Source organism: Lucilia sericata, unplaced genomic scaffold, assembly GCF_015586225.1.
Source record: "Lucilia sericata isolate MDLA Ls3-8-SP2 unplaced genomic scaffold, ASM1558622v1 Contig000021F_arrow, whole genome shotgun sequence".
Taxonomy (NCBI): Eukaryota; Metazoa; Arthropoda; class Insecta; order Diptera; family Calliphoridae; genus Lucilia; species Lucilia sericata.
Window position 1 is genome coordinate 398,643 of NW_023994059.1, and position 27,526 is coordinate 426,168.

At 26.6% G+C, this 27,526-nt stretch overlaps 1 protein-coding gene across 3 annotated transcripts; it reads right to left on the reverse strand.

The window, feature by feature from the left end:
- Nucleotides 1–324: 324 nt before the first annotated feature.
- LOC119608459 (3-phosphoinositide-dependent protein kinase B) lies at nucleotides 325–27,504 on the reverse strand. Of its 3 annotated transcripts, none has more exons than XM_037962910.1 (5): nucleotides 27,415–27,504; nucleotides 20,143–20,197; nucleotides 2,239–2,441; nucleotides 1,386–1,782; nucleotides 325–908 (listed from the first exon to the last, which is right to left on the reverse strand). In XM_037962910.1, exons 2-5 carry the CDS (start codon nucleotides 20,143–20,145, stop codon nucleotides 645–647), a joined length of 867 nt encoding a protein of 288 aa, XP_037818838.1. In that variant the 5' UTR covers nucleotides 20,146–20,197; nucleotides 27,415–27,504; the 3' UTR covers nucleotides 325–644. The 3 variants fall into 3 exon arrangements, with proteins under 3 accessions (XP_037818838.1, XP_037818823.1, XP_037818830.1); XM_037962895.1 differs by having other exon boundaries at nucleotides 20,143–20,251; nucleotides 27,415–27,500; XM_037962902.1 differs by lacking the exon at nucleotides 27,415–27,504 and adding an exon at nucleotides 20,405–20,483 and having other exon boundaries at nucleotides 20,143–20,251.
- Nucleotides 27,505–27,526: the final 22 nt, after the last annotated feature.

Genomic DNA, 27,526 nt, shown 5'->3' on the forward strand with positions numbered 1-27,526 from the left:
GCAAAAATATTAAAAAAAAACTGCTACCAAAATGTATAAAAAATATAAACAATAAAAACCAAAAAAGTTCATTGGCCATTCGTTTTTGTTGTTTTTAAATGTCAATAAAATAATTTTTTAATTTAAATTTAAAATATTGTGCGATGTTATATTTCCTTAAGATGAAGAATTACTACTAATATAGATTTTAATACATCTGTTACACTGTCAACTTTTTAGAAAAAGTTTCCTTCTTAAGTCTTTTGTTTTACGCACATTTTTTTTTTTTTTTTTTTGTTTTTAGCCAATACTTACATTTCTTTACAAAAAAACTATACCACAATCTAATCTACAATATTATCATACACTGTGCTTTTTTTATTTACAAATTAATTAAATATTTTTGTATACAATTTACAATTTTGCTTAATTTTTCATTTTGCTTTCATACCAATACAAATATGGCAATAATAGTTTATTAACTTCAAACTGAATTCTTCACAACAGCGTTCATTAAAGCAATATAAATTTCAATAATATTTTTTGTATATTTTATCTCTATTATTTGTGCTCATAATAGGAGAATTTAAAATAATAAGAAAATATATAAAAAATAATAACAATTAAAATTCTAGAATAGTTATTGTTTAACTTAAACAACTAATTCAACTTTTCTTGGCCTTATCTACAGAGTCACTGAATTTTGCCTTTGGCTTGACCGTCGTATCCTTAACATATACATGCTTGGTATAGGATTTGGTGGAAGGCGTGGTGGAAGTTTTAATTGGATTCATGGTGGTATTTTTGGAAATGAAAGGGGAAGACCATTGTTGTTTTATGTTGACGGCAGGCAGTTCCTGTTTGTTTAGCTGTTTATTCCTGGATGCTGGAGCCTCAGTTGTTTTATTGCTGGGCTTGGGTGTAGAATACTAAAAGAAAGTGATTAAATTGTTAAAAGATGAGTAATGCTGAGCAGGGGGAGGATGGTTAGTGGGAGTTAAATGTTTAATTTTGTTATGGTAAAATGATGATTAGGAGTTGCAACATGCTGTTGAAGGAATAAAAAACACCATAGGAATGAGTTTTTGGGGAAGTAATTTTTTTACACAATTATTATCAAAAAATATTTTTATTATTTATTTTTTAACTTAAATACTAGAAATTTTGTTTTATTGGAAAATATTATTATATTAATATTAATAAAGCCATAAAATATGTATGTATATTTATATAAAGCTTCACTGAGGCAGAAAAAATATAAACTTTAGTTTCGTTTTTTAATAAATTGTTGTTTTTGTTTTTAAATATATTACACAAACAAACAAAAAAAATAGAAAAGAAAAATATATAGAAGTTAAAGAAGCTTAATTTTTTCTTTAGAAATAACGATAATTATAGACTCTTACATAATTAAGTGGCACATATTTGACCTTCTCGTATGCTTTGTATTTTTTCGTTTTGACATTGTATTTGCCTTGCAATTTATAAGAGGTTTTATTATCCGGTGAAAGTGCATTTGCTGATGATGATGTTTGAGCATATTTGTTGTTGGCAAATGAAGATTTTGTTGTTGTGGTTGTTGTTGAAGTAGTTGGTACTACAGCCACATATCTGGTACCCACATTGGGTATATATTGAGGTGACAAACTTGCTACTGAAGGCGAGTGGTTCTGTTGATAGTAAGAGTTTGCATTTTGTGGTGTAACAAGGCTGCCATAGTTGTTGTTATTGTTGCTGTTGAGATTATAGTTGATATTTGTGTTCAGACGTTGTTTAGGACGTGAAGGTGGTGGTGGCACATAACTAATCAATAAGCAACAAATCCAAAAAATATTTAGGAAAAAAAAAGAGAATTAGTGAAAGATAAAGTTCGTTTCTTAGGTCTTTTGTTAGTAGGTTAGTTAGAAAAATGGCTTAAAGTTTCTTAAAGGAAAGTTTTTTTTTTTTTTTTTTGTAAATTTAATATTGTTTGTTTGGTTATTGAATTAAATCATGTATCACTTCCTATATAAATAAATCAATCAAAAATATTAAAAAGAAAAATAGCATTTTTTATGCATTTATTTTTTTTTTATTTGATTTAAATCGAGAAGCTGTTTATGTCTGTAGTCATTTGTTTGCACTTAAATATTATGTTATAAATAAGTCAAACCAAACAATGAAAAATCAAAAAACTCATTAAAATTTGTTTGAATTTGTAAGTCTTTTATCTTTAGTCTTTTGATTAAACAGTTTGTGTTGTTAAGCACTTCTACTTACATGTAAGGATTTGGATTGGGTATATCATTACTTAAATCCTCCCACACCGGTGCCGGTTCTCTAAATGGTGGCACTGGTCTAACGGTAGTTCTAGGTGTTGGTGGTACTATGGGACCTGTATTCGTATTCCAATCCACTCTTATCGCCGTGCATATACTAACAAAACAGGTGGCAGTGACTAGTAAATAATTTAGATTTGAAAGCTGAAAATAAGAAAACAAAATAAAACAATTATTAGAAACAAAAAAAAGAGCAACAATTTAAATTTAAGCGCAACATTTAAAAAAAAAATATAAATTACCAACAAATACATACGTAAGTTAATATGTTTTTTTTTAATATTTAATATGGTTATTAAGTAAGTATTTTGTCAACGTCATATCTGTCATTTTTAACTTAATAATATGTATATTTTAACTCAAAATTATTGCTTCACACCTTCTGTAGTCATTTTTTTTGTGTTTTATTTCTTTAAATGTTTTAGTATGATTTATTCATTAAATTTTTAAATTTGACAAATAATTCATTTATACATACGACTTTTTTAACAGATCATTTAACAATTTTCTGCGGTTTTACATTGTTTATGTAAATTTTTTTGTTCTTTCTTAACAGTTTAAAAAATTGTTTACTCAAATAAGATACGGGTAATGCAAATAAGTAGGTAACTAGTTTTTAAGTTTTTTAAAATCTAACATTTGAATAAAAGGTATTTTATGTTGCATTCAAACAGATAAATGACGCGTTTTTTAACTTGTATATTTACGGACATTTTCTTTCGTTTATTAACGTTACGGTAGATAACAATAACTTTATTATAAGTTTGTCATCATTTGAAGACCAAAATGTCCAACTTTGACCCCACTAAATCCGGCAGTTCTTGGGCGATGGAGCTGAAAATTATTGTCTGACCTACTATCTAATAGTAAAAATCATCTAAATTCAGATTATTTAAGTTAAGTCAATTGACATGAAATTGCCCTTATATGAAAATTAAAGATTAAATTCCATAAATTCCTACTAAATGTATTTATTCTATAAAACAGTTTAAACCATGACTAACGAAGGTGTTATCGACAGTTAAATTTCTTTATTACCTGAACTTCAGAAGAAATCTGTATGTGCTGGCTTATATACATATGGGCAGTTTCGTGTCAAGTGATCCAATTTTTAAAATCGATGCCTTCGAATTTGGATGAAATGTGGACGAAGGTTAGTACTATTGGATAGTAGGCAAGACACAAATTATCAGCTCTTTCAGTTCGGAACTGCCTGACTTAGAGGGGGTCAAATTTGGACTTTTTGGTCATACAAGGTTTTATTTAAATGAGTGTAACTTTTCATCTATTGGTCCTAGCAAAAATTGTCCAAAGGAGTCCGGCAGTTCTCGACCGATAGAGCTGAAAGATTGTATCTGGCCTACTATCCAATAGTACTAACCTTGGTGCAAATTTCATCCAAATCTATTTCTTGAGTTGGGTCACTTGACACGAAATTGCCCATATGTATATAAAACAAGTTTGTCGCTTAAATCGTTTGATTATATTAAAATACAAGAATTTCTATAAACAAAAAAACAAGTGTTAATACTAAATACACGAGTACAAGTCCTTATTGTATAAAACATTTACGTTTAATTAATTAAAAATGTTTGTTTCTGTAGTTTTAGTTGTGTTCGCTGTTTTGTTTTTATTGTTATATCACTTATTGTTATACATTTAAACAATTAATTTACAATATGTACATTTTTTGTTTTGTAAACAATATTTACTTCAATCATTCATTCATTGAACTTGACACCATAATTCAAGTTATTGGAAATAATTGACAATTATTTTCACTTTTTTACCATAAACATTTGTTGGGTTTCTCGTACCTCGTATTTGTAATATATATATTTTACACAAGTGTCATTTAATTATTAAGCCATATAACGTTTATAGATGTTTTCAACAAATAACAATAAATTACTGAGGTTTTTTACTTTAATATTTGCTTACTCAGTGTGGCAGTTGCATTTGTCAGTCATTCGGTTAGTCAGTCACTCAGTCAGACAATCATTCACTGAGTTGCAACAATGACATCATAAATTATTTATCAATTGCATTCCAAGAAACACATCATTCTCTCTCATCTGTCTTTGTTCAATTTTTTAACGTTTTTATTTAATTTATCTTCTATAATTTCCATTTAGTTGATGTTTTTTTCTGTTTACAATTTCATGCTTCATGTTTATTTATTTTTTTTTTTATATTTTGTTGTCGGTTTTTGTAATTTATGCAACATCTCTGGCAGAAAAAAAGTAAAAAAAACATGTTCAATCTTAAGCGTTAAACTAGTAACCTAGTGTCAGTGAAAAATTTTATTATTTTTCATTTATTATTTCAGTTTTCTATTGAATAGATCTGGTTGGTTAATTTAATGCAGTTGAGAGCAATTTTTTGTTTCTTTAGTTTGCATTAAAACTTGTTAATGAATATTCATTGTTACTATTTGTACATTTCATTGCTCATGCATAGACCAACAAATGTCAACACCATTTCCAAGGAACAACATTTTTAAAATACAAATTATAGAGTTTAAAATCTTTATTTCAGCCAGATTTTAGTTTTAGTACGATCCGCAACATGAAGAATATATATAAATGTAATATCAATGTAGATTTTCAAATTACTAACGGAAATAATTTTAATTTTTTGCTCCCCAAGGGTTTACATCTCCTCAGTGCAGTTCACAGTATTTTCATTAGTTACATTGAATATGGTTTAAAGTTTGCTTTAGTCTATTTCAATATATTGTATTTCCACAATTTGTTAAACACATTGATCTAATAAAATTTTTTCAAATGATGAATTTAAATTTTGTTTGCCTCATTTTAATGTATTCAATGAATTCCTATGAATAGATTATTCAATTACAATGTGATAAATAAAAGCAAACATTAGTTTACCTCTGAAATTATATAAATTAAAATTGAAGTTTATAAATTTATAACTTTATTCCCTTGATTTTGAAATTTTTGCAAAAATGCACTTGTATTAGTAAGTAATAAATTATTTTTCAGCACATGTTATATAAAGAGAGAGAAAGAGCAAAAAATGCTGATTTTATTTAATACTTAAGTTAATTGTAATTTATTGAATGTTAAGCTTTTAAGTGCTGAAATAAATAATTATGGCCCTTTTAAGCTGTTAAAGTTTAAAGTAGATAAATTTTATTGAAAAGACATTATCATTAGCTGGGAGTTTAAGTGTAAAAAACTGTAACAATATATAAATATTTATTTTAACAATGTCATTATTAATTGAGGTGTAAATAATGTTTTTATTGATTTCAAATTATTCTCACTCAACAAGTCATTTGATGCTAGTTTTGAGTTTGTTGAAAAGATAAAAAGCCGATCCTATATATTTCACTTTAGAGTCAAGACTCAATGAATATAAGATTCAGAAGCAATTTTATCCGATTTAGAAGTTTAATTTATCGATCTTAAAACACTTCAAAAAGAGTCTTAGTATCCAGAGACACTATGAACAGTTTAATATTACAATGACTTAAGCTTAGCAAGAAATTTGAATATAAATGCAAATTTTCATTTATGAAACAAAAGCAAATTTATATCAAAAAAATGTTGCCCGAAACCCAGAAATATTTTAGATATTAATTTAATTACATTTTTATAACTGTTATTTAAATTCAAATTTTCAACTTTTGTTAAAGGCAAAAACAAAAGCAAAGCCTTTCAAAAAATCAGTTTCATATTTTTAGCTTAAACTTCTGCCAAACAGTTAGTAGCATCTGATTATTTATGGCTACCACTTTTTTTCCAATATTATGTAATCTTTAACAACAAAAATCAAATTTAAGAAAAAAAATAACTAAAAAATTATAGTCGGCCGATGCCGACCACATAATGCCCAACACCACTTATAAAAATAAAATGTGATTTAGTGTTCATAATAATGCATTTAAGTTGAATTGTACCTTGCCTCAGATATACTGAATAAAATTGTGTATATTGAAGTTCCTATTCGGGGGGTACAGATGTATGGGCCCTAGGTCAAATACTGAACGGATGTTACCAATTTTCACTAGGATTTATCTCTAGTACAATAGAAGATCATGTGCAAAATTTTATTGAATTTTCTTCAAAATTGCGACCTGTACTTTGGTTACCAGGTTTACAAGCCCTTTTCGGAGATTCAGTTGTATAGGGGCTAGGTGAAATAATGGACCGATCATAACCATTTTCAATAGGCTTCGTCCCTAAAACAATAGAAGATCATGTACATGGACGGGCGAACAGACGGACGGACAAAGCTAAATCGACACAGAAAATGATTATAAGCCGATTGGTATACTTTAACCAATATTATTGTGCGTTACAAACATCAGCACAAACCCAATATACCCTCCCCACTAAAGTGGTGTAGTGTATAAAAACTAAAACCAAAAAATCATATGCCTCCAAAACATAAACGCTGCATCATTATTGTTGTAAACGTTTATTTTGCAATGGACACACGAGAAGTATAAATAAAATAACAACAACAACAACAAAAAAGACAAGAAAAAATTGTAAACTAAAATTTTTAAATTAATACTGCAAACATTTTTAATATTGTACTATTTATAACTTAAAACTAACTTGGTATTAAAACGATGTGAATGAATGTGTGTTTGATCGAGTGAGTGAGTGAGTGAGTGAGTGAGTGGATGAATGAGTGAAGGAATGAATCGAAGTAATAATTTACAAAATTTCAACAATACATTCTTAACAAGCAAAAAAAGGCTTTGATAAATTATAATTAAATTTATTAGTTGAATTGAGGCAAAAATAACGTCATTGACGATGATGTTGATGATGTGTGATTAAAATTGCACACACTCTGGAAAATAACACAAAATATTTGTTAACAAACTATATTGTCATATTGTAGTTCAGTTTGGCCCCCAGCCATATAGTGCTCTAAAATAACAAAAGTGAAACACTAGTGAACTTTCAATAGTCTAGATTAGTTAAGGCAAATATATAAAATTTAACTTTTTCTTTATCATTTAATACAATAACTTGTAATGATCAGTTTTATTATTTATAAATATAAATATTGTAATAAATTACAGTTTGATTTATTTTTTAATTTTTCGTATTTAATTTGGAAATTTAATTAAAACCTTTAACATTAACTGAACTTCAAGGTGAGATTGAACACAATCATATATACGTGTTAGTTGCATGTGTTGTCTTGACCAAATTTGTCTTTATCATCAAAAATACATGCAGCAAACCAAGATGAGATTTCAACATCCGTTCTGATGAGACTTTTTGAGAATTACATATGTTAAAGTGATTATTTTAGAAGTTAATTGAACCCCTTATTAGGGCTTAAAGAATTCAGCCTAGATTTTAAGTACCAATAATGGTTTCAAACACATACTTAATTTTGGTTATATGTTAACATACTGCAGCTGATGTTTTTAAACTGTTCAACTTTTAACTATTTTTACTACTTTAAAATGTTGTTTAAAAATGTTCTTTTATCTATATATTAGAAATTCTAACCATTAAACTAGTCTTTGTGAGTTTTTTTTCTACAAATTCATTAAACACCATCATTAACAGGTTTGTTGCTTAAGTCTTTTGTTCGTAACAAACAAACTTCCTTTTAGCAAATTTTAAATTACATGGTTGTAATGAAAACTAAAACCTATTTGCAATGCATTTGTTTTTCGCCTCTGCTGCTACGTTGCCAACGTCTTCTCCATCATCATAGATTATTGGTAATTATTCTTAACACACATATTAAACAATGTATGTGTCATAAATAAATAATATTTTACAACTTCAACATTATTATTACGACTACTCGTATGAGTAGAAACATTATTATTATTTATTTTAAATAATTACACTTTATTTGACTTCACTTGACTGCACGTACTTAGAGTTTATAATTTGACAAAAAAAAAGAGAGAAAAACCAATAGCAGCGGTAGCAGCAACAACAACAACTACACTTCAATTCACTTAATTTGACATGAAGCATGTATCATGTCTGCCACACGACGACAATCAAGGTTGATTTTAATTGATGACTTTAGTGTGAAATAAAAAAAATTGTTTAAATAAATAAAAACCTTTATAGTTATTTACTTAAACGGCGTTATTTCATACAAGACACTGCTAAAAGTTGCAACGGAATTATGGAAGAAAAACGTCAGAGAAGAGAAACTTTATTTTCAGTTTTTTATATGCAACCTTGAACTTAAGATAAAATCTAAGCAGTTTTATTGTGAAATTGTGTTGGAAAAAAATTAGAAAAACTACATAATTTTTATGGATGTTGTGCTCATACTTCTACAAATATGCAAATGTGCAGTAAAAACAATTAGAGATTAAAACAAATAAACATTAATAATAAGCTGTCAAAAACAATGGTTTTATATTAGACACAGTGGGCCTGAAGAAGTCGGCTTTTCAAATACCGCTCTTTTTTGTTATGACCAAATAGTTACATACATATTTACATACATTAAAAATTATTTTTACATTATGTTGTAAAAATTATTTTTATTTAAATAACCCCACTGTTCAATATGCAAATGTTGTTGCGTTTTAAATTAAGCCAATGATTAATTATAGAGCAACAAATAGTCTTACCACTAGTGGGTATGTACTGGCATGTATTAATATTTATGAGGCCTACTTTAGTTATTCACACAGAAATATATTTTACAAATTAAGTTATTAGCTTTAAATTTTTGTTTATTTTTCAAACATTTATTCTCCATTACTGTAACAAATTTATTATATAACATTTTTAGATTTTTTCTAAACTGCTTTTGTTATTGTAAGAAGATAAAGCATCTTTTTTTCTAAAGTACTATTCCAAGTACTAAGTAAAATTTGTAGTTATTTGCAGCTTGACCTAAATTTAAGTTACGAGCATTTATTTTTATTGTTAGTATAATTACAAACTATTAAGTTTCAAAAAAATGAAAATGTTATAAAATAAGCATAATTTATTTTTACAACAAAATACAACTAAAGTTAAATGTTGAAGACTGTTAAAAAGTATTGAAAAAAAAACATTAAAATTTCTCAACTTAAAGTGCAGTCTATAGTCTAGTCTATAGTCTAGTCTATAGTCTAGTCTATAGTTTAGTCTATAGTCTAGTCTATAGTCTAGTCTATAGTCTAGTCTATAGTCTAGTCTATAGTCTAGTCTATAGTCTAGTCTATAGTCTAGTCTATAATCTAGTCTATAGTCTAGTCTATAGTCTAGTCTATAGTCTAGTCTATAGTCTAGTCTATAGTCTAGTCTATAGTCTAGTCTATAGTCTAGTCTATAGTCTAGTCTATAGTCTAGTCTATAGTCTAGTCTATAGTCTAGTCTATAGTCTAGTCTATAGTCTAGTCTATAGTCTAGTCTATAGTCTAGTCTATAGTCTAGTCTATAGTCTAGTCTATAGTCTAGTCTATAGTCTAGTCTATAGTCTAGTCTAGTCTAGTCTATAGTCTAGTCTATAGTCTAGTCTATAGTCTAGTCTATAGTCTAGTCTATAGTCTAGTCTAGTCTAGTCTAGTCTATAGTCTAGTCTATAGTCTAGTCTATATTCTAGTCTATATTCTAGTCTATAGTCTAGTCTATATTCTAGTCTATAGTCTAGTCTATAGTCTAGTCTATAGTCTACTCTATATTCTAGTCTATATTCTAGTCTATAGTCTAGTCTATAGTCTAGTCTATAGTCTAGTCTATAGTCTAGTCTATAGTCTAGTCTATGGTCTAGTTTAAAATAATTGTTAGCAGATTTGTTGTTTAATAGTTTATTCTAAACAAACAAACTTATTCTAAGTAAATTTCAAATAATAAGTTTCTAACGAAAGCTGATACATATTTGCATGGAAGTAAAAATTAGATTTTTTATCACTTTATTAATAAACATTTTTTGTTATTAATAAATTTTTAAAATCAAATTTTGATTGACATGCTGAGTGACACCTGTTAAAAACAAAAACGATTTAAGTCTTCAATAAACTTAAAGTTCAATACACTGTTATTTAGAAAATATATGTATATCATGACATGTAAAACATTAATACTTGTACCAGTATTAAAAAATACTAAAACATAAATATATGAATGTTTGTATATTATTCACCTTTTATGCTCCAATAAGTTCAATGAAATTTTATGTATCTTTATTTTGTTATGGAAACATGATAAATACTACCTGTTAGTCTAAAGTATAACGATAAATCAACATAAAATAACAATAATTTATAGTGTTTAATTAAAAATAATAATAACAACAAAACTTCAAGTTCAGGGTCAAGAAAAAACAAACACTAGCAGCAACAACAACAACAAAATAAAACTATTATTAATAATATTTGTTTAGGCTTTTGAAAACAAAACTCACACAATTAAAACTAGTGCATATGTACGTTGTGTAGTGTAAAGATATTGTTACAATTTGTCTGTGTTTAAAAACCAAATCGCCAGACAATTGTTAAGTTTTTAAATTGTAAACATACATTCTTACAATTCTTCCAATGTAAACATACGTTTAGTATTTCAACTTAATAAGGCCTAAAGCAATTTATGTGGAAAAAACGCCATAAATATTCGGACACAATTACATTTTTCATACTTCATAAATTTCATTTTAAATTTTGCCATTGTAAATTTTCAACAAAAACTGTTTAGTGTGTATGAGTTTTTTTCTTTAAATTAAATAAAGTACTTGTCGGAAGCAATTCAATTTTAAAATAGAAAAAAATTATAGTGATGATTTATTTACTGTAGGTGCCAAAAATGATGTTCAATGTTTCTTTTGTGTTTTTGTATTGTTGCTAAAAAATTAATACTTGTATACAACAAATGTTGGAGAAAAAAAATAAGTACCAGAGATCATTAACTTTTTTATAGATTTTTTGTTTCTAATCTTTCAGTGTATATTATAATGTACTTAGAGTGGAAAAAAGCTTAACATATTGCGGGTAATTCTACTTAGTCAAGTAAAGTGTGTCCACGAAGAAATTTTCAAACACTTTCGGAATTGTATACTACAAAGCAGGTATTACCAATAAAACTGTTTTAAATGTCCCTCGATATGTTTTTGTGACTTTTCTCATACATTTTTATTAACCCCAAACTTAAAAAGTCTCTTTGAGAAATTGAAACACGAGTTATCATTATAAAGATCGTTGTCGTAAGACTTCCACTTTCAGTATTATAAGTGCACTGTGCACTGCCTGTAGTTGCATAAAAATAATTTTTTTCTATAAAAAAGAAAAAAATTTAAAAATATTATTAAATGTACTTGGACAAGCATATTTCCGCTTTTGCACAAAACCTTAACATTATATTTTTTTATAAATATAAAATTATTATTTATTGTTTAATTTATTTTATAATAATGATTATTTTTTCACCTTCTACTCAAACAAGGTTCTGAATACGTGCAAAGCAAACTTAAACAAAAAAAACGTTCAACAAGTTTTTCTTTCTTTTACTCCGCAAGCAATCAGAAACAACGCTGCTGTAACAATTACATGGTTCTTGTATATAAAAAATATTAATTTAACGCTAAATGCAACTTATTATTTTAAAAACTTCTATTTAATATTATAGTTATTATTTACAAAGTATGCTAATTTGTATTTATAGTTAAAAAAATCGGAGCAACATTTTTGGAGAGCATTTCCTAATGGTTAATTTTAAACTTGAAATACTAAATAAATAGAGGTTTATTTTGTAAAAAATTAAATTCACATTTATTTAATTTCAAATATTTTTAGCTCTATATTTTTTAATTGACCTATGAAATTTAAACTTTCACTTAAATGTTTTGCTGGGTTATACCTACAAAACTACAATAATCTCGTTAAAACTACTTATTTGTTTTCTCATTAATAAAGTTATAAATATATTTTTTTAATTAAAGAAAAAAAGAAATCACCTTTTTAATTTCTATATTTGTTAAATAAAATATATAATTTATTGTTAATAAATTATTTCAACAAAGTCTATTGTTATTAATTGAACATTTTTTTTACCTAATGCATTCAATAAATTTATTTTATTTAAGATTAAAAGGCTACATATATAAATTTTTAAAATTTTATTTAATCAAAATTGACAGATGTATTAATAAATTAAAATAATCGTTTAAATTATTAAAATGTAAAATAAAACAATAAAAGTTGCAAACAATGGAAATCAATGTGTCAACAGTTGGTACAATTTACATCGAATCGATCAAAATATTTTGTGTCATGTTAAAACCACTGATTGGCAAGCGTGTTAAATATTTGTCACTATTTTTTAGAGTTGAAAAGTAATTTATATAAACTAAGTAATTTCTGAAGATAAAAAACCTTCAAAATCTTCGTTTTGAATCTAAGTCTTAGATTCTAAGAAGATACATACATATTCATGACAGTTGTATATCCAGCTCAAACTTCTAACTGAATCATCAACAAAGAAGATTTGTGAAAAAAATCATCTCTTTAGGTCTTTCGGACTCCACCATGTCTTCTTACCAATACGATAGTTACAAACACCTAGGCCACTATAGGGACTTTGTGCAAGAGTCTCTTGTGGGTATCGAAACCATGACCTCCGAAGACTATCAAGTAACCTTTTGCAACCTTCTAAGTTTTAATTATACACCTACACCACTATAGTGGGGAGGGTATTTTGCGTTTGTGCAGATGTTTGTAACACACAAAAATATGTTCATCCTACGCCCACCTCAAAGTATACTGATCGACTAAGAAACTTCTGATTAAGACATGCCCGTCTGTCCGGCTGGCTGTCCATGTAAACGCAAGGTAGAGGCCGAATTTTTCAAGATATTTTGATAAAATTTGGATCATACATAAGGACGAAGTCTATTGAAAATGGTTGTAATCGGTCCATTATTTCACGTGACCACATACAAACGATCCTTCCGATTTGGGCTTATTAGCTCATAACTACACTCTCCAGAAGTCAGCACACTTGTATAAACATAAATGATGAACATAAGTAATGATCGGCCCTTATTTAACCCTGCAGCATGCGCACAATGTTTATACGGGCACACAGACGGACGGACAGACATGGTTTAATCAAATTTTATTTATCGACCCATATTTTTCCTTAACTCCCATATAAAATAAAATTCAACAATTTTTTTTATAAAAAATAAATTATTTTTTAAATATACTAATGGTGCAGGGTATCATATGGTCGGCCATACTATACTTTCCTACATGTTTTTTTTAGTTTTCTGATATTAAAAAAACATTACATTAAAAGCTTTTAGAACTAAAGTAAAGGGCGTATACAATTCGACACAAATCCATCAAAGCACTTTAATATGTTCTGATAAAATTAAAATTATTTAAAAGCCGTAGGCTTAAACAATGTTTACAATGGCAAATCTTTATGTACAAAATTCTTGTTTCCTTATTACTTTGTTATTGATCTATTATGAATTTCAAAGATGAAATACACATTAAGTTGCTTAATATTTAAAAAAGTAAATAAAAAGTTATCTTTTTTTCTATAAAAAAACTACGCTCTTAGTTTTATAAACAAATTCAAAGAGTTTCCGCCATACGATAGTTAATCATAAATAGACAAAAGAAGAACATGTTTTTTGAAGCATGTATGTGCGTACATAATGTATGAGTCTTCCAAAAAGATTTGCTAATTTCCGTTAAAATAAATTTTACATAATTTAAAATAACAAAACTCACTCAAAAATATAATAAAATCTAAGATTTGTTAAGATTAATTTAACAAAAAAAAAACACAACTAAGAAAAAACAAAAGACTTGAACAACAAACTTGATTTTTTCAAATTTACTATTTTGTAATAATTTTTTTTTTTTATTTGAATTATGTTTTATTTTCCTTATCAAGCCTTAGCCATATAATAAATTCTTAAATAAGTTTGACCCCTTCAATGACCTTTTTGTGGGTTTTACTTGCAATGTTATTGTTTTAAACTTTGTGTGTGTGTATGTCTGTATGTAGCTACTACTAGTTGTTTAGATACTGATTAAGTATTTGATTATTTTGTATTTTTTTTTTTTTTTTTGTGGCTGATGTTGTAGGGGTTTATTATTATTTCTCCTTGTTAGTTAGTTTTTTTCTTATTATTTATTTTTTGTAAAATATTTATGTTCATATAAAATGAGTTTTTTTTTCTAAAGTAATTGTTAATAGGAAAAATATGTATTATTAACCTCTAGTTAAGATAACTTAGGCAACTTTGTTGTTTCCTTTTATTTATTTTTAATTAAGATAATATTTCAAAGAATTCTATTTCTTTTAACTTACAATTGCTTAATATTAGACTGTTGTGAAATATTTGTTTTTTTATTTTTATTTAAAGGTAGAAGAGTTTTTGTCAAATCATTTTGCAATAATCTCAAAGAAAAACAATAAATCATTAATAGAATGAGTTGCAGAAAAAGTCCAAGTTGTTTCTAAGCATCTGCTGATAGAAGTTTTTACAAGATGTTAAGCAATTAAATGATTGGGGAGTTACTTGTTTATTATTAAGTGGAATTGTTTGTAAATAAGTAGTTAGCAAAATAACTAAATTGATTAATTAATTATGCTAGAAAGTTTAAGTGTTTTTTTGTTTTAAGATCGATATTTGTAGCAGTTTAAGTATTTTCAATACCAAATAAGCAAAATCGGCTCAAACATAAAGAAAAATTACGGATATTTTGTATCCGTTTGTCAAAATAAAAAAAAATATGTTAACCAAAAATTTAATACCTACTAGAAAACATTCAATATCGTGATCTCGTTATAATTAAACCCGTAAATTTTATTAGAAAAAAAAATTATCTAATTAAAAATAAATATTATTTCATTAGGTCTCTTGCTGATTTGCTGCATTTTTGCAACTTTTTAACTTTATATAAATTTTAATGTGTTTTTGTCTGTCTGCAATTATAAAAATGTCAAGAATTACTTCAAATTAAAAAAGATGATGAAATATACCACAAAAATTTCAAAAATATTTTAGTGTACAATATATTGACAGGCTGAAAAACGTGTATTAAATTTTCCTTATTTGAGTACAGTTCAAACAAAACACGTGTTACAGTCACAAAATCTCTTAAACTCAATGTTTGTACTTTTTTTGTAAATAAATTCCATTTTATGTAAAATTTAAATTAATTAACAAAAATAAGGCGTAAATTATTAAAACTGAAGTGTATCGCTTTAAACAAATCAAAATATGATTAAAAAAAAACAAGTATGAAAATGTATTTATATCGGCAGTAACGAATCCTATATGCACTTCATTTTAATTAAAAAATTTTGAAGAACTATAATTTGTTGCACAAGTTTTGCCAATTGTTGTACGTACCAGCCAAAAATATTTATGATAAATTTTACTCCATAAATATAATAGAATTAGATATATCTTCAATATCATACATCTTAGACTTTTTATAATTTTATATAAGAATTATATCTTTGATAGAATTTGCGACCAACATGTTACATTTCTTACGATAAAATCAACATATCCTCCATTGTTTTACTACTTAAAAGCAAAAACAAAAATACATTTTACAATCAACATTAATATGGTTTTAATTGTGCGAGTAAATTTAAATTTAGACTGAAAAGTTTATTTAAAAACATTATATTTCCGTTTTGAAACCTTAAAACAATAAGTTCAACTCAGAGATGCTGTCATTAATTTGATTCATTTGTTAATTTTATTTTTAAAATTAAATCAATTTAATTTATAAATAAATTTACAATTGATTGCATACATTATGCATTATTAAGAATAGTAGGTGTTTACTTTAATACGTATTCATTGGTTTTCAATTTATTTCTACATACTCTCATGTTTAATAAAAAATAATCCATTAAAGTCATTTGTTTGGTTAATTAATTTTGAAAAAACGTGTACAAATATCGATTTATGCGATTGTATTCAGAAATTATGTGTAATTTTTCACTCAAGTTCTATTATAATGTGTGTAATTATTGAATTGTTATCTTCAATTTGAAATCTTGGAAATCTTAAACTTACTTAGATTTCAAATACTAAAGATAACAAATTGCTTTTGTAAGCTTGAAATGGCAAGAATAATTAACCCCACGGACAATGTGACATGTTAAGAAATATGACAATTATTTATGGTTTTATTACAACTTAATTTAGTGCAAAGTAATTTATGGAGATTTTTTTAATGTTAATCAGAGATGGTTGTTGGTATTGAAAAAATCGAACCACTTAAGTTACGTCCGTCTAATGTAATTATATCATAATACCGCCTAAACGACGCACGGTGGGGAAATAATTGTGTTTTAAAGTTTTAAAATTGGTGTTCATTTAAACACTTTGGGTCCAGTGGTGCGCAAAGTAAGACACCCAGAATTTCTGAAAAATTTTAAACTATCCCAGTTTTTTTATTTCTGATCCACCTTTTTATTTTATTGTTTCTTAACCACTTTTCCTGTTTTAGCATGCATCATTTTTGATGAAATTTTCAGAGGTTGACTCGTATATTCGCTCATATGTCTAATTTTGCAGATTTTAAATAAAAAACTTCTAGAAAGCATGTCTGATAGAATTGTTCAAATTTTGGATAACAAAGATATATGGGGTCTTCAGAAAATATATCTCACTCACGAAGGTGAAGGGTATAAAAACGGAGATTATGCTCCATATATTTTCAAGATACTTCTATTCATCTTAACTAATCTAAATTAAACAAGTAAGAAAGTTTAGTTGGGCGTGACCGATCATATGATACCCTACACCAGTTATGAATATTAAATGTGATTTATTTAAGCAATTTATGGATGAAAAACTAATTTTCTGAAAGAGGCTTTATATAGGGGCTAGGGGCAATTATGGACCAAGCCCGATAAAATTTTGTGAATATTTATATAATATTTATTTGTGTTGTGAATTTCATCGCGATATTTGTGTTTATAAGTTAATTTTGGACATTCAAGTAATTTTCTGAAGGAGACTTTGTATGGGAGCTAGGGTTGTATAAAACTTAGTTTTTCCGCTTTTTATTGATATATAGTTTTATTTAACATAATTATGAGTTCATAAGGGTTTCGGGGGTTCTGTTGTATGGGGCTAGGTGAAATAATGGACCGATTTTAAACATTTTAACCGATTGGGCTTTGTATCTCAGATGGACGGACGGATATATGTAGCTTAATCGACTTAGAAAACAATTTTAAGCCTATTGGTATACTTTTAGCTGGGTATAGGACGAATATTTTTGTATGTTACAAACATCAACACAAACCCAATATACCCTCCCCACTAAAGTGGTGTAGGGTATAAATAGTATTTTTGGTGGGTATATACATATTATTCCGCCAATTCTTATTTGTTAAATTTTTAAAATATTTTAATAGCTTTTATAAAATTGTTATTAAGCTATTAAGATCAATCGTAGATCATATTTTGATTGTAACAATTATTTAAATAGGATTTGGTGTCACTTTGCAACAGGCTTTACTTCTTGATAGATCTAAAAGAAGCTTTATCAAGACAACTTAATTTAAATAAAACCATTAATTTCATATATAAATAATATTAAGATTATATTTATTTTAAGATTTTAATCTCACGTTAGAATAAGCGATTGCTTAAGGCAAATTCTTAATTACATTTAAAGTGTAGTAAGAAATCTATGATTAAAATTGATTTAGATTAAAAAATTAACATTGGAATTTTTAATACATATTTCTTAGTTTATTACTATAAAATACAAGTTATAAATTTAAAAAGTCTGGTAGTATTTTAAATGCCATTTATGTAGATTTATAAAAAAAGTTAATGTATAACATCTACCTAGCAATGACGGTGACCATACGCAGACGATGTAGTGCAACAGACCAGAGTCTCTGGTTGGAATCGAACACATGACCCCCTGATAGACCTAGCATGCTCTCAAATAGTGTGACATAAAACAACCATCAAAGATACGAACTTGTATCTCATATTTATTTGTCCTCGGTCCACTTATTGTGAGTATTTTCCTCAGTTGCTAAAGTAAAATGGCAAAAAACTAATATAATTACTTATACATCAGGTTATATGTCATTCATTGGTAATAAAATAAACGTAAAATCTTAAGTTTTGATATTAAAATCAAACAAAAGCAACGATTTCTTATTGTGTCTTTATATGTATTTGCATATAAGCGATATAATTAATTTCAGAATTATATTTGTAATATCTCTCCTCTTCTCTTATTGTAACAACTTTCACCACCGTTCCTTTAAACGGCTCATTATTAAAAAAAAACCTTAATAAAAACTTTTTTAATAAAACATCTCTCCCATAAATCCATTATAATAAAGATCATATTTCAAACTGTTTTAAACAATAATCAATCAAATTTATTATATTTAAATATTTATTAAATTTGCTATACATCATGCAAAAATGTGAAACCGAAAAAAAAATAATAATATTCACAACTTTTCAACATTCAGAGGTTGTTAACATTTCAGTTAAATTCAAATAAAATTTGTGTTAAATTGTATGCAGATTTTAAAGTTATTTAACAAAACGACTTATGGACAGAAATGTGATTAATTAAGTTTTTTGTTTTGTTTTTTAGAAACACCTCTATATGCGATTTGAAAAAAATGTATTTGTGCAAAATCATGTATTAAAAACTAATTAGGAATGTGAAGAGATGAAGTTAAATGTATGGGAAAAAATTTTGTTAAATTAAAAATATTATGATTGATAAATTGAATAGAGTGCATTCGCTGCGTTAATTAATTGATTTCTTTTAATTATAATTAAAAATAGAGATTTTATTGATTAATTTAATTTGAAAACAATTCTAAATATTTATTATATTTTCTATTTAGAAATAGGCTTTGAAAACTCCTTAAAGAAAGGACTTTTATAAACTAAAAAAAAATCTGTACGATCAAGAAAAATATTTGGCCATATTTATCGTCTCATTGAGATTTTGATTACATGGCCTGCCAGCAAATTTTTAGCTCAAGAATTCATACATTAATTTTTCAACGAAACCAACAAAAACATCGTTAAACATAGTGATTAAAAAGCACGAATAACTTGTATTATCTAATATAGAGGCGTAACACCACAATGATTATTATTTAATTTTTTCTTAACAAGTATTACATAGTTTTACAAAGAAAAAAATACTTCTTTTCTTTAAACATCTCACAGTGATGCAATTCAAATCATCAACAAAAAAAGCTCCTAAACACATTCATATTTTTATTAAAATGCTATTTAAAGCCTGGGAACTCATAATCATGGATCATAAATACTTTATATGATAATTGTGTTAAATGAAATTAAAAAAAAATATATAAAAAGATGATTTGTGCAATATTAATTTTGTGGGTTTTATTATTTCAAATTTGTTATGGTCTATAGTCAATAATTGTTAAGATCCAGCATACTGGATAAATCTCTTATAAATCTAATAATACTTTGGTAATTCATAAATAATCCTGAGAAAAATATTAAATAAAAAATATGTTTAATAATAATTTCCGCATAGTTGATTATGATGGTTAATAAATTTATATTTGATTACCCTTAATTTTAGTTTAATATTTAACGTCACAGACTTAAGACCTAAAGTTAAGCAGACGTTTTTCAAAATGCATTGCCTGGTAGAAGTATTAAATTGCTGCCTTAAGTTGTAAAAACTTTAAAAAGGTTAATAAAAATGACCTTTTCAAAATAAACCATTTCTTAAATTGACCAATATGTTAAAACTAATAAATATTTAAAATTAAGCAAAGTAACGGCTTAGGATTAAATTATGGAAATCTGTATTACTTTGTAATTGTTAATCTTAATGTAAAAATTCATAAAGAAAAAGTAATAAAACACTCACCATTGTAAATAATTTTAAAGGGGATCTCTTCCACAACCAGCGAAGTAATCCTTTCCTTTGGATAAATTGTTATTTTGAAGTCAATTAATGTAAAATTTAAATTATGTCACTGTTTAAATTTAATAAGATAATAAATGACAATTAAACCATAAAAACAACACTTTCTATAAATTTATAATATTGAACAATACAACTGCACTTGTTGCACAAAAACATACATACTATCGCACACACTATTCAATAGATATTATGTATAACTTACAACAAATTTTATTAATGACGATTTAATATGACAAGGTAAACAAACACCTTGATATTTAAACTCAATGTTGGTTGGCTAATGACAGTTGTTATTTTTTTTAATTTACTAAATATAAAATTGTATTTTTTTATTTAGTTTCAAATTTAACAAAATTGCAAAATTTGTTTTTATTAGTTTGTTTTTATTATTATCAATAAAAGCAACAATTTCAAACTTCTAAAGCGTTATTTCCAATATTTTGTGTAACTTTATATGTATAACACTTATTTAACTGTTAATAAAAATAATATTGAATTTCATAAACATGCTTTAATTAAAGGAAACTTGAAATAAGTGTTTAATAAGTAGAGAGATTCATTTACACTTGCAAACTCAAGTACTCGTATCTGTCAAAATTAACACAAAAGGGGACAGGTATCTTAACTTTAATTGCTAAATGGAGTTGATTGAATTGTGAAGGGCTTAAATAAAAAGTTGATTTATTAAGAATATTGTTGTGACCGAACAACGGAAATATGTATGTTAACTAAATACTATTGAGTTGCGAAATGTAATATGATTAATTACATAAGTAAAATTTTCATGTGACAGTTTTAGCTTGTTTTGATTTCTATGGTAAAATTTTAAAGCAAATTAGTTCTTAAGGATCCGGAGGTCTAGCTTTATTTTACGTATTTGTTGTAATATGTATACATATATTCCTTAAACCAGACATACAGGTAGCGATTTTGTAGATAATTTTGATAAAATTTGGTACAAAGGTTTTCAAGGGTCAAAGCCTATTGAAAATGGTTAAAATTATTATATTATTGCAGTTAGTCTTCAGGAAACTGAACCTCCCGAAAAGGGAGGTTTGAGCTCATAATTATGTTAAATATACTTGCATCTTGTTAATAAGCGGCACAATACAGACTCCCGTGGGTTAGGTGGCCCCCGGTATGTTAAAGGTTAGTATCCTAGTCTGGTAGACCGGAGGTACTGGGTTCGACCCCCACCTGAGACACTAGTAAAGTGCGCACAACAGGCCCATACATACGTAGATGTATTTCTTCGGATCTGATGTATATACATCCTCCTTTCAAACTAACTAACTAACTAACTAACTAACTAACTAACTAACTAACTAACTAACTAACTAACTAACTAACTAACTAACTAACTAACTAACTAACTAACTAACTAACTAACTAACTAACTAACTAACTAACTAACTAACTAACTAACTAACTAACTAACTAACTAACTAACTAACTAACTAACTAACTAACTAACTAACTAACTAACTAACTAACTAACTACCTAACTAACTAACTAAATAACTAACTAACTAACTAACTAACTAACTAACTTACTAACAAACTAACTAACTGCCTTGATTGATCTTGCCGGATTTTAAATGATCAGGTCTCATTTCACCTTAGCTCTCATACAAAGCCCCCTTCAGAAAATGAGTTGAATGTCTACAATTAAAATATAAATACTATTATCGTGATGAAATTTAGCGCAAGTAAATATTATGTTAAAACCGCGATCGGTGACATTAGCCCCTGGCCTCCATATAAAGCCTTCTTAAATTTTTTTATCAATAAATAGAATTTAATAATCATAACTGGTGTAGGGTATCATATGGTCGGCCACGCCCGACTATACTTTCTTACTTGTTTTCTAATTAATTATCAACTACGATACAAAACCTATAATTTGAAACCAAGATTTATAAAATCGGAAAAAAGCATCTTAGAAAATAATCAATTTCATGCCTTTAAGAAAAAGAACTTAAAAATATGAACTTCGAACATAGATTGAATCAAAATCGTTCAAGAAAATTAAAAAGTTTTCTTTAATTAAGACTTTAATTTACTAGATAAGTTTGTATATCAAACATCTGTCTTTTAGAATAATAGAAAAAAAGTTATTTTATTTACGCACAAAATCATACAATAATTTTTCACCAAGTTAGCACTAAAACAAATGACACAATAGTAAATACTTCTAGAAAAACAACTAAACAAAAAATATTTTTTACTTAATTCATTTTTGAAAAAAAGTTACTTTTAAAAAGAGGTGATAATTAAAACAGACAACTGCTTACAAACTAAATATTCCTTATATGCAAAAAAATAAATAGGAGTTCGAAAAAAAACTACAAAAAATGTGGCTTTAAATTTTAGTGACCAAAAAATATATAAAATAAAAAATTAGCAAGAAAATCTAATAAACAAAGTTAAATGAAACTAAACTACATAAATTTCATGTTTAAATGAAATAAATTTATTTAATTGTTTGATTTTTTGTTTGTTTCACTGATCACAATTCTCATCAAGCACGAATTTATTTATAACAATTTTATTGCAATCAATTAAACGCACAGAGAGTTGGCTGGTTAGTTGGTTAATGGTTGGTTTGTGGTAATAACCAACAACAAGAGTTATTAAATGGCTAAAATACACCGTAGAAACAAGAAATGACCTAGTCACACCTTTATGACGTTTTTACTTTGTTTAATTTTATTTATTTTGGTATAGAAATAAAAAAACACACAAAAAATCGAAAAATAACTACTGCCCATAGTTGTGTTTTTAAGTTGTAACTACTGTTTATTTATGGTAGAAATTTTTCTGCAAATTTTTTAGCAAACAAAACAAACTATGTTTTGATAAACTTGGCAACAACTATGCTAAAAAAGTCAAATTTGTACCTAAAACAAATAACATAGATATTTAATATTTATATACTTAAATTTAACAATTTAGTACTTGTCGTAAAATGTACTGAAGAAAATTTTATGAATTTCACAAAACTTCAAATAATAACTCCTTACCAAAAAAAATACTAAAAACGCAGTAAAAACAAAACTTACAAGACATTTTAATGTCAACCATATAAAATAATGGTCAAATTATGCAAAAGAACTCTTTAATTCGTGGGAAGTGGCAGGCGTTCAGTCTGTTAGACAAACAGCCAGTTTACTGCAATAAATGGACGTGCTTGATAAAAAATATCAAAAGACTTAAGACATAAACTTGAATTCAATTGAGTTGTTTTTTTTTTTTTTTTTTGTCGAACATTTAAATCATTGATAAATTATGAGCATTATACGTGTTTAAAATAATTGTTATTTAATTAAGCTTTAAATCTATGAATACGTTGAAATAGTTTTGAAAATTAAATCTTTGTCAATCAAAAATTTTGCAAGAAATTCTAATATTTTCCTAGTTGCGTTAAATATTATGAAATATTATAATTTGTTTCCGTCTATTATTTGTTATTATTATGAATTAAAAATAAGCAAATTTAGAAAAAATATTAATTACATCCCCCACACCTACAAACGTATGTATATTATAACCCCTAACACTAAAAAATTGCTAAAATTTCCTCTCAACACTCATAATTAACTGGTAATAAACTAATGCAACTAAATGCAGTCTTTATATATTTAAAAAAATAAATAACGTTTATTTTTTTTTTTTTGTCAAACAAATGAAAGTTTTCCAAAATTCATAAACGACTAAATAACCGCTTTAAAAGTTTTTCAACCTGTGCACTACTTTTAACTACTGGTGACTTTTCAACACATTTCACCCACCAAAAAAATGGGGTTACAATGGTTTAACCTAAAATTAACAACAATTACTTTTTAGTTGTTATTAAATATTTATTGCAGATAAATTTCAGCCAACCATTATTCCACCAAACCCAAGAAAACCTCACAAATACACACCAAAATATTTGGCATGTCTGGAGTTTGAAGTCAGTCGCACAGTTTTAATAAGTTGCGATGGCGCTACATGGAACGTTTGTTTCTTTTAACAATGAATTACTCATTGAAAAACCACAAAATCCCTTTATTTTCTTTATTTAAACAAAAAATATTATCTGTCAAGACTTTCATTGTGTTTGGTTTTTTAAATAACAGTTTTTTTTTTCTTATTAAATTTTTCCATTTTGCGATTTTTTAATTTTTTGCAATAATATCATAAATTTCAAGATCACTTGCTTATGATAAAATGTCACACTCACAAAATGTACATTAACTTTATTATTTTAAGTAATTTTTTCTTTATTTTAGCCTGAAATTTGTTTGTGTTTTTGTTTATATTTATTTTATTATTTAAGTGCTGCAATTACACCACCTCATTCATATCATACATTGTAACACGAGCTGAATTTTGTGTGACGTTTTTTGTTTTTGTTACTTTTTTATTTTACTTATTTAGTTTTAAAAATAAACTGCAAACGACAATTTTAACCGCATAATAAATTTTAGATTTAGTGATTATTTGTGGTAGATAAATAATTCTTAGCCAATAAAAGGAATAAAGACAAACAGGTCTTTTGAAATGATACTAATGTGTGTTGTGAATTTATTTATGTGAATATAATTTGTGATTAAATTACCGTGTTACATTTTTTGTTTTTTAATTTTAAGAAAAACTTATATTAATATTTCATTGCAATAATTTTGAAATATCTCTATGTTCCTTAGAGAGCAAGTGATAAAATAAATGGTGATTTTAAATGAAAGATTTGAATGGATAGGAGCAAAAGTTATCAGCAGTAAAGAAAAATTTAACATGAATTTATAGTCGGGCATGGTCGACCATATGATACCCTACACCAGTCATTATGTTATAAATTTTGATTATTTTTTTTTTTTTTAATAAAGTATTTAATTTAACAATTTGTTGACAAAAAAGTATTTTCTAAGAGAGGGGTTATATGAGGACAGTTGCTTAATATGATCCTATCCTTATAAATTTTGGTAGAGGGATTTACGTCTATATCAGTTATTTTTGCAAAATATCATCGTGTTACTAGTGTTTATAAGTGAATTTTGACCTTCACGTCATTTTATGAAGGATACTTTGTATGGGGGATAGGGTCAATTGAAGACCGATCATTACGAAAATCAGCAGTATCATTAAGTTTTGCCGATTTTTGAAGTGATACAAGAACATTTAACATATTTATGATCTCAAAAGCCCTATTCGGGGGGGTACGGCTGTATGAGGCTTTATCCATGGGTTAAAAGAGGAGTATGTGCCAAATTTTATTAAATTATTTTGAAAATTGCGATTCAGAAAGTGATTCTGAGCCGATTGGTATACTTTAAGGTGGGTGTAGGACCAATATTTTTAGGTGTTACAAACATCAGCACAAACGCATAATATCCTCCCCACTATAGTGGTGTAGGGTATAATAACAATAAAAAAAATAAATTAAATGTTTTAAAATTAAACAAGTAAGAAAGTATGGTCGGACATGGCCGACTATATGATAGCCTACACCATGGGTATATTTTTAAAATTATTTATTTTTCATAAAGAAACTTTTATGTTGAATTTTACCTTAATTCCGATGTATTTAAGCAATTTATTGATGAAAAACAACATTTCTAAAAGGGAGTTAGGGTCAAATATGGGCCGATCCTTAGAAAATTGGGAAGAGGGATGTTTTATATAAAGGTTAGTTGTTCTGAATTTCACCGCGATACTAATGGTTATAAGTAAATTTTTGGACGTTTAAAATATTTTTAAAAAAGGGGTTTGTATGGGGGCTAGGGACAAACGACGGCCGATCATTATAAAATTTAGCATGGTCATTTATGCCTATATAAAATTTAGTTTTGCCATAGTAGTATAATTGTGAGATTTGTATATAATGGACCGATTTCAACCATTTTCAATAGGCATCGCCATTGTGCAAAAAAAAATCGTATAGTCCAAATTCTTGAAAATTGTGGCCTGTAGCTTGCGCACAGGGTTTACATGGACAGCCAGCCAGCCACCTGACAGACGGACGGACATGTCTTAATCGACTCAGAAAGTGATTCTTAGTCGATCGGTATACTTTAAGGTGGGTGTAAGACCAATATTTTTATGCGTTACAAAAATCAGCCGTAACGCATAATACTCTCCTCACTATAGTGCAGGGTATAAAAATATATATTTAAAAAATATTATATTCTATTCCTATGTTATATTATTTAAAAAAATAAAATAAATGTTTCCCAGTTCTAAAACGTATATAGCCTGTACTCGTCCTATTTTGGCCGTAATTGCCACCTTCGGAACTGGTTGTTGGGGAAGCGTTATGGAGTCGACACCCGTTCTATGCAATATTTTTGAAACCATTTTTTGTTTAAATGATTTTTATTCAAAATTTATTCTAGTTCTTCGGAAGCTTTAAAGAATACACTCCTTTATTAGAACAATTTTGGAACTAATTTTTTAGCGGGTTTTCTTAACAATTGTGGAGATTGGGACCAATTTTGTGAAACCATTGATGATTGGCTTAATTATATTTAGAAATTTTAGTTACAATATTTTTCGAAAAATTTTGATATTTTGAAATATTTTATTTTCAATTTTTTTTTTTCAAAACAATTCGTAGTTCAACTCCTTATATGAAATTGCTTTTTTACATTTTTATGAAAAAAAAAATTAATTTTATTTCAAATTTATTTAAATTTTTTTAGAACAAGTATGGGTGTCATAGAACTAGTGTTGTTCCAATCTATGTATACATGTATACATTATAAAATTAGTGTCAATTTTAGTCTCATGAACGGATTTCAGAAGATTTTTGGTAATTAAGAATATGAAGTTTTATAATAAAGTAAATTCTATTTTTTTTTTTTTTTTATTTAAAAAAAAATAAAGATTATTTAGTTTTTTTTATTTCACTGCTTATTGTTTTGTAATTTAGGTTAGCTTGGGTTAAGAAGGGTTTGGACCATTTTTTTATGAATGAAAATGTTTAAAAAATTATATGTCCACAATACTTTTCTTAATTTCTTTACATAAAAAGTGTTGTTTTTCAACAATTTTTAAATACAGTTTTTATAAGACTATTAAAATAAATTGTTGCTTTTTAATTTGTTTTTTTATTTTAATTTATTTTATATATTTGAATCTTTATATTTATTAAAATAATATTTTATTTATTTTTAATTCTTATGATTCTTAAAATCCATTCTTTTTTAAACAATTTTTCATAATTCTTACAATTTTATTTCACTAATATTTATTTTCTAAACACGTTCAAGTAAGAAAAACCGCTTAAACGTGACAGAACACTTTGAAGACACGAGCCACACTGAATTTGCCAAATGCAAAC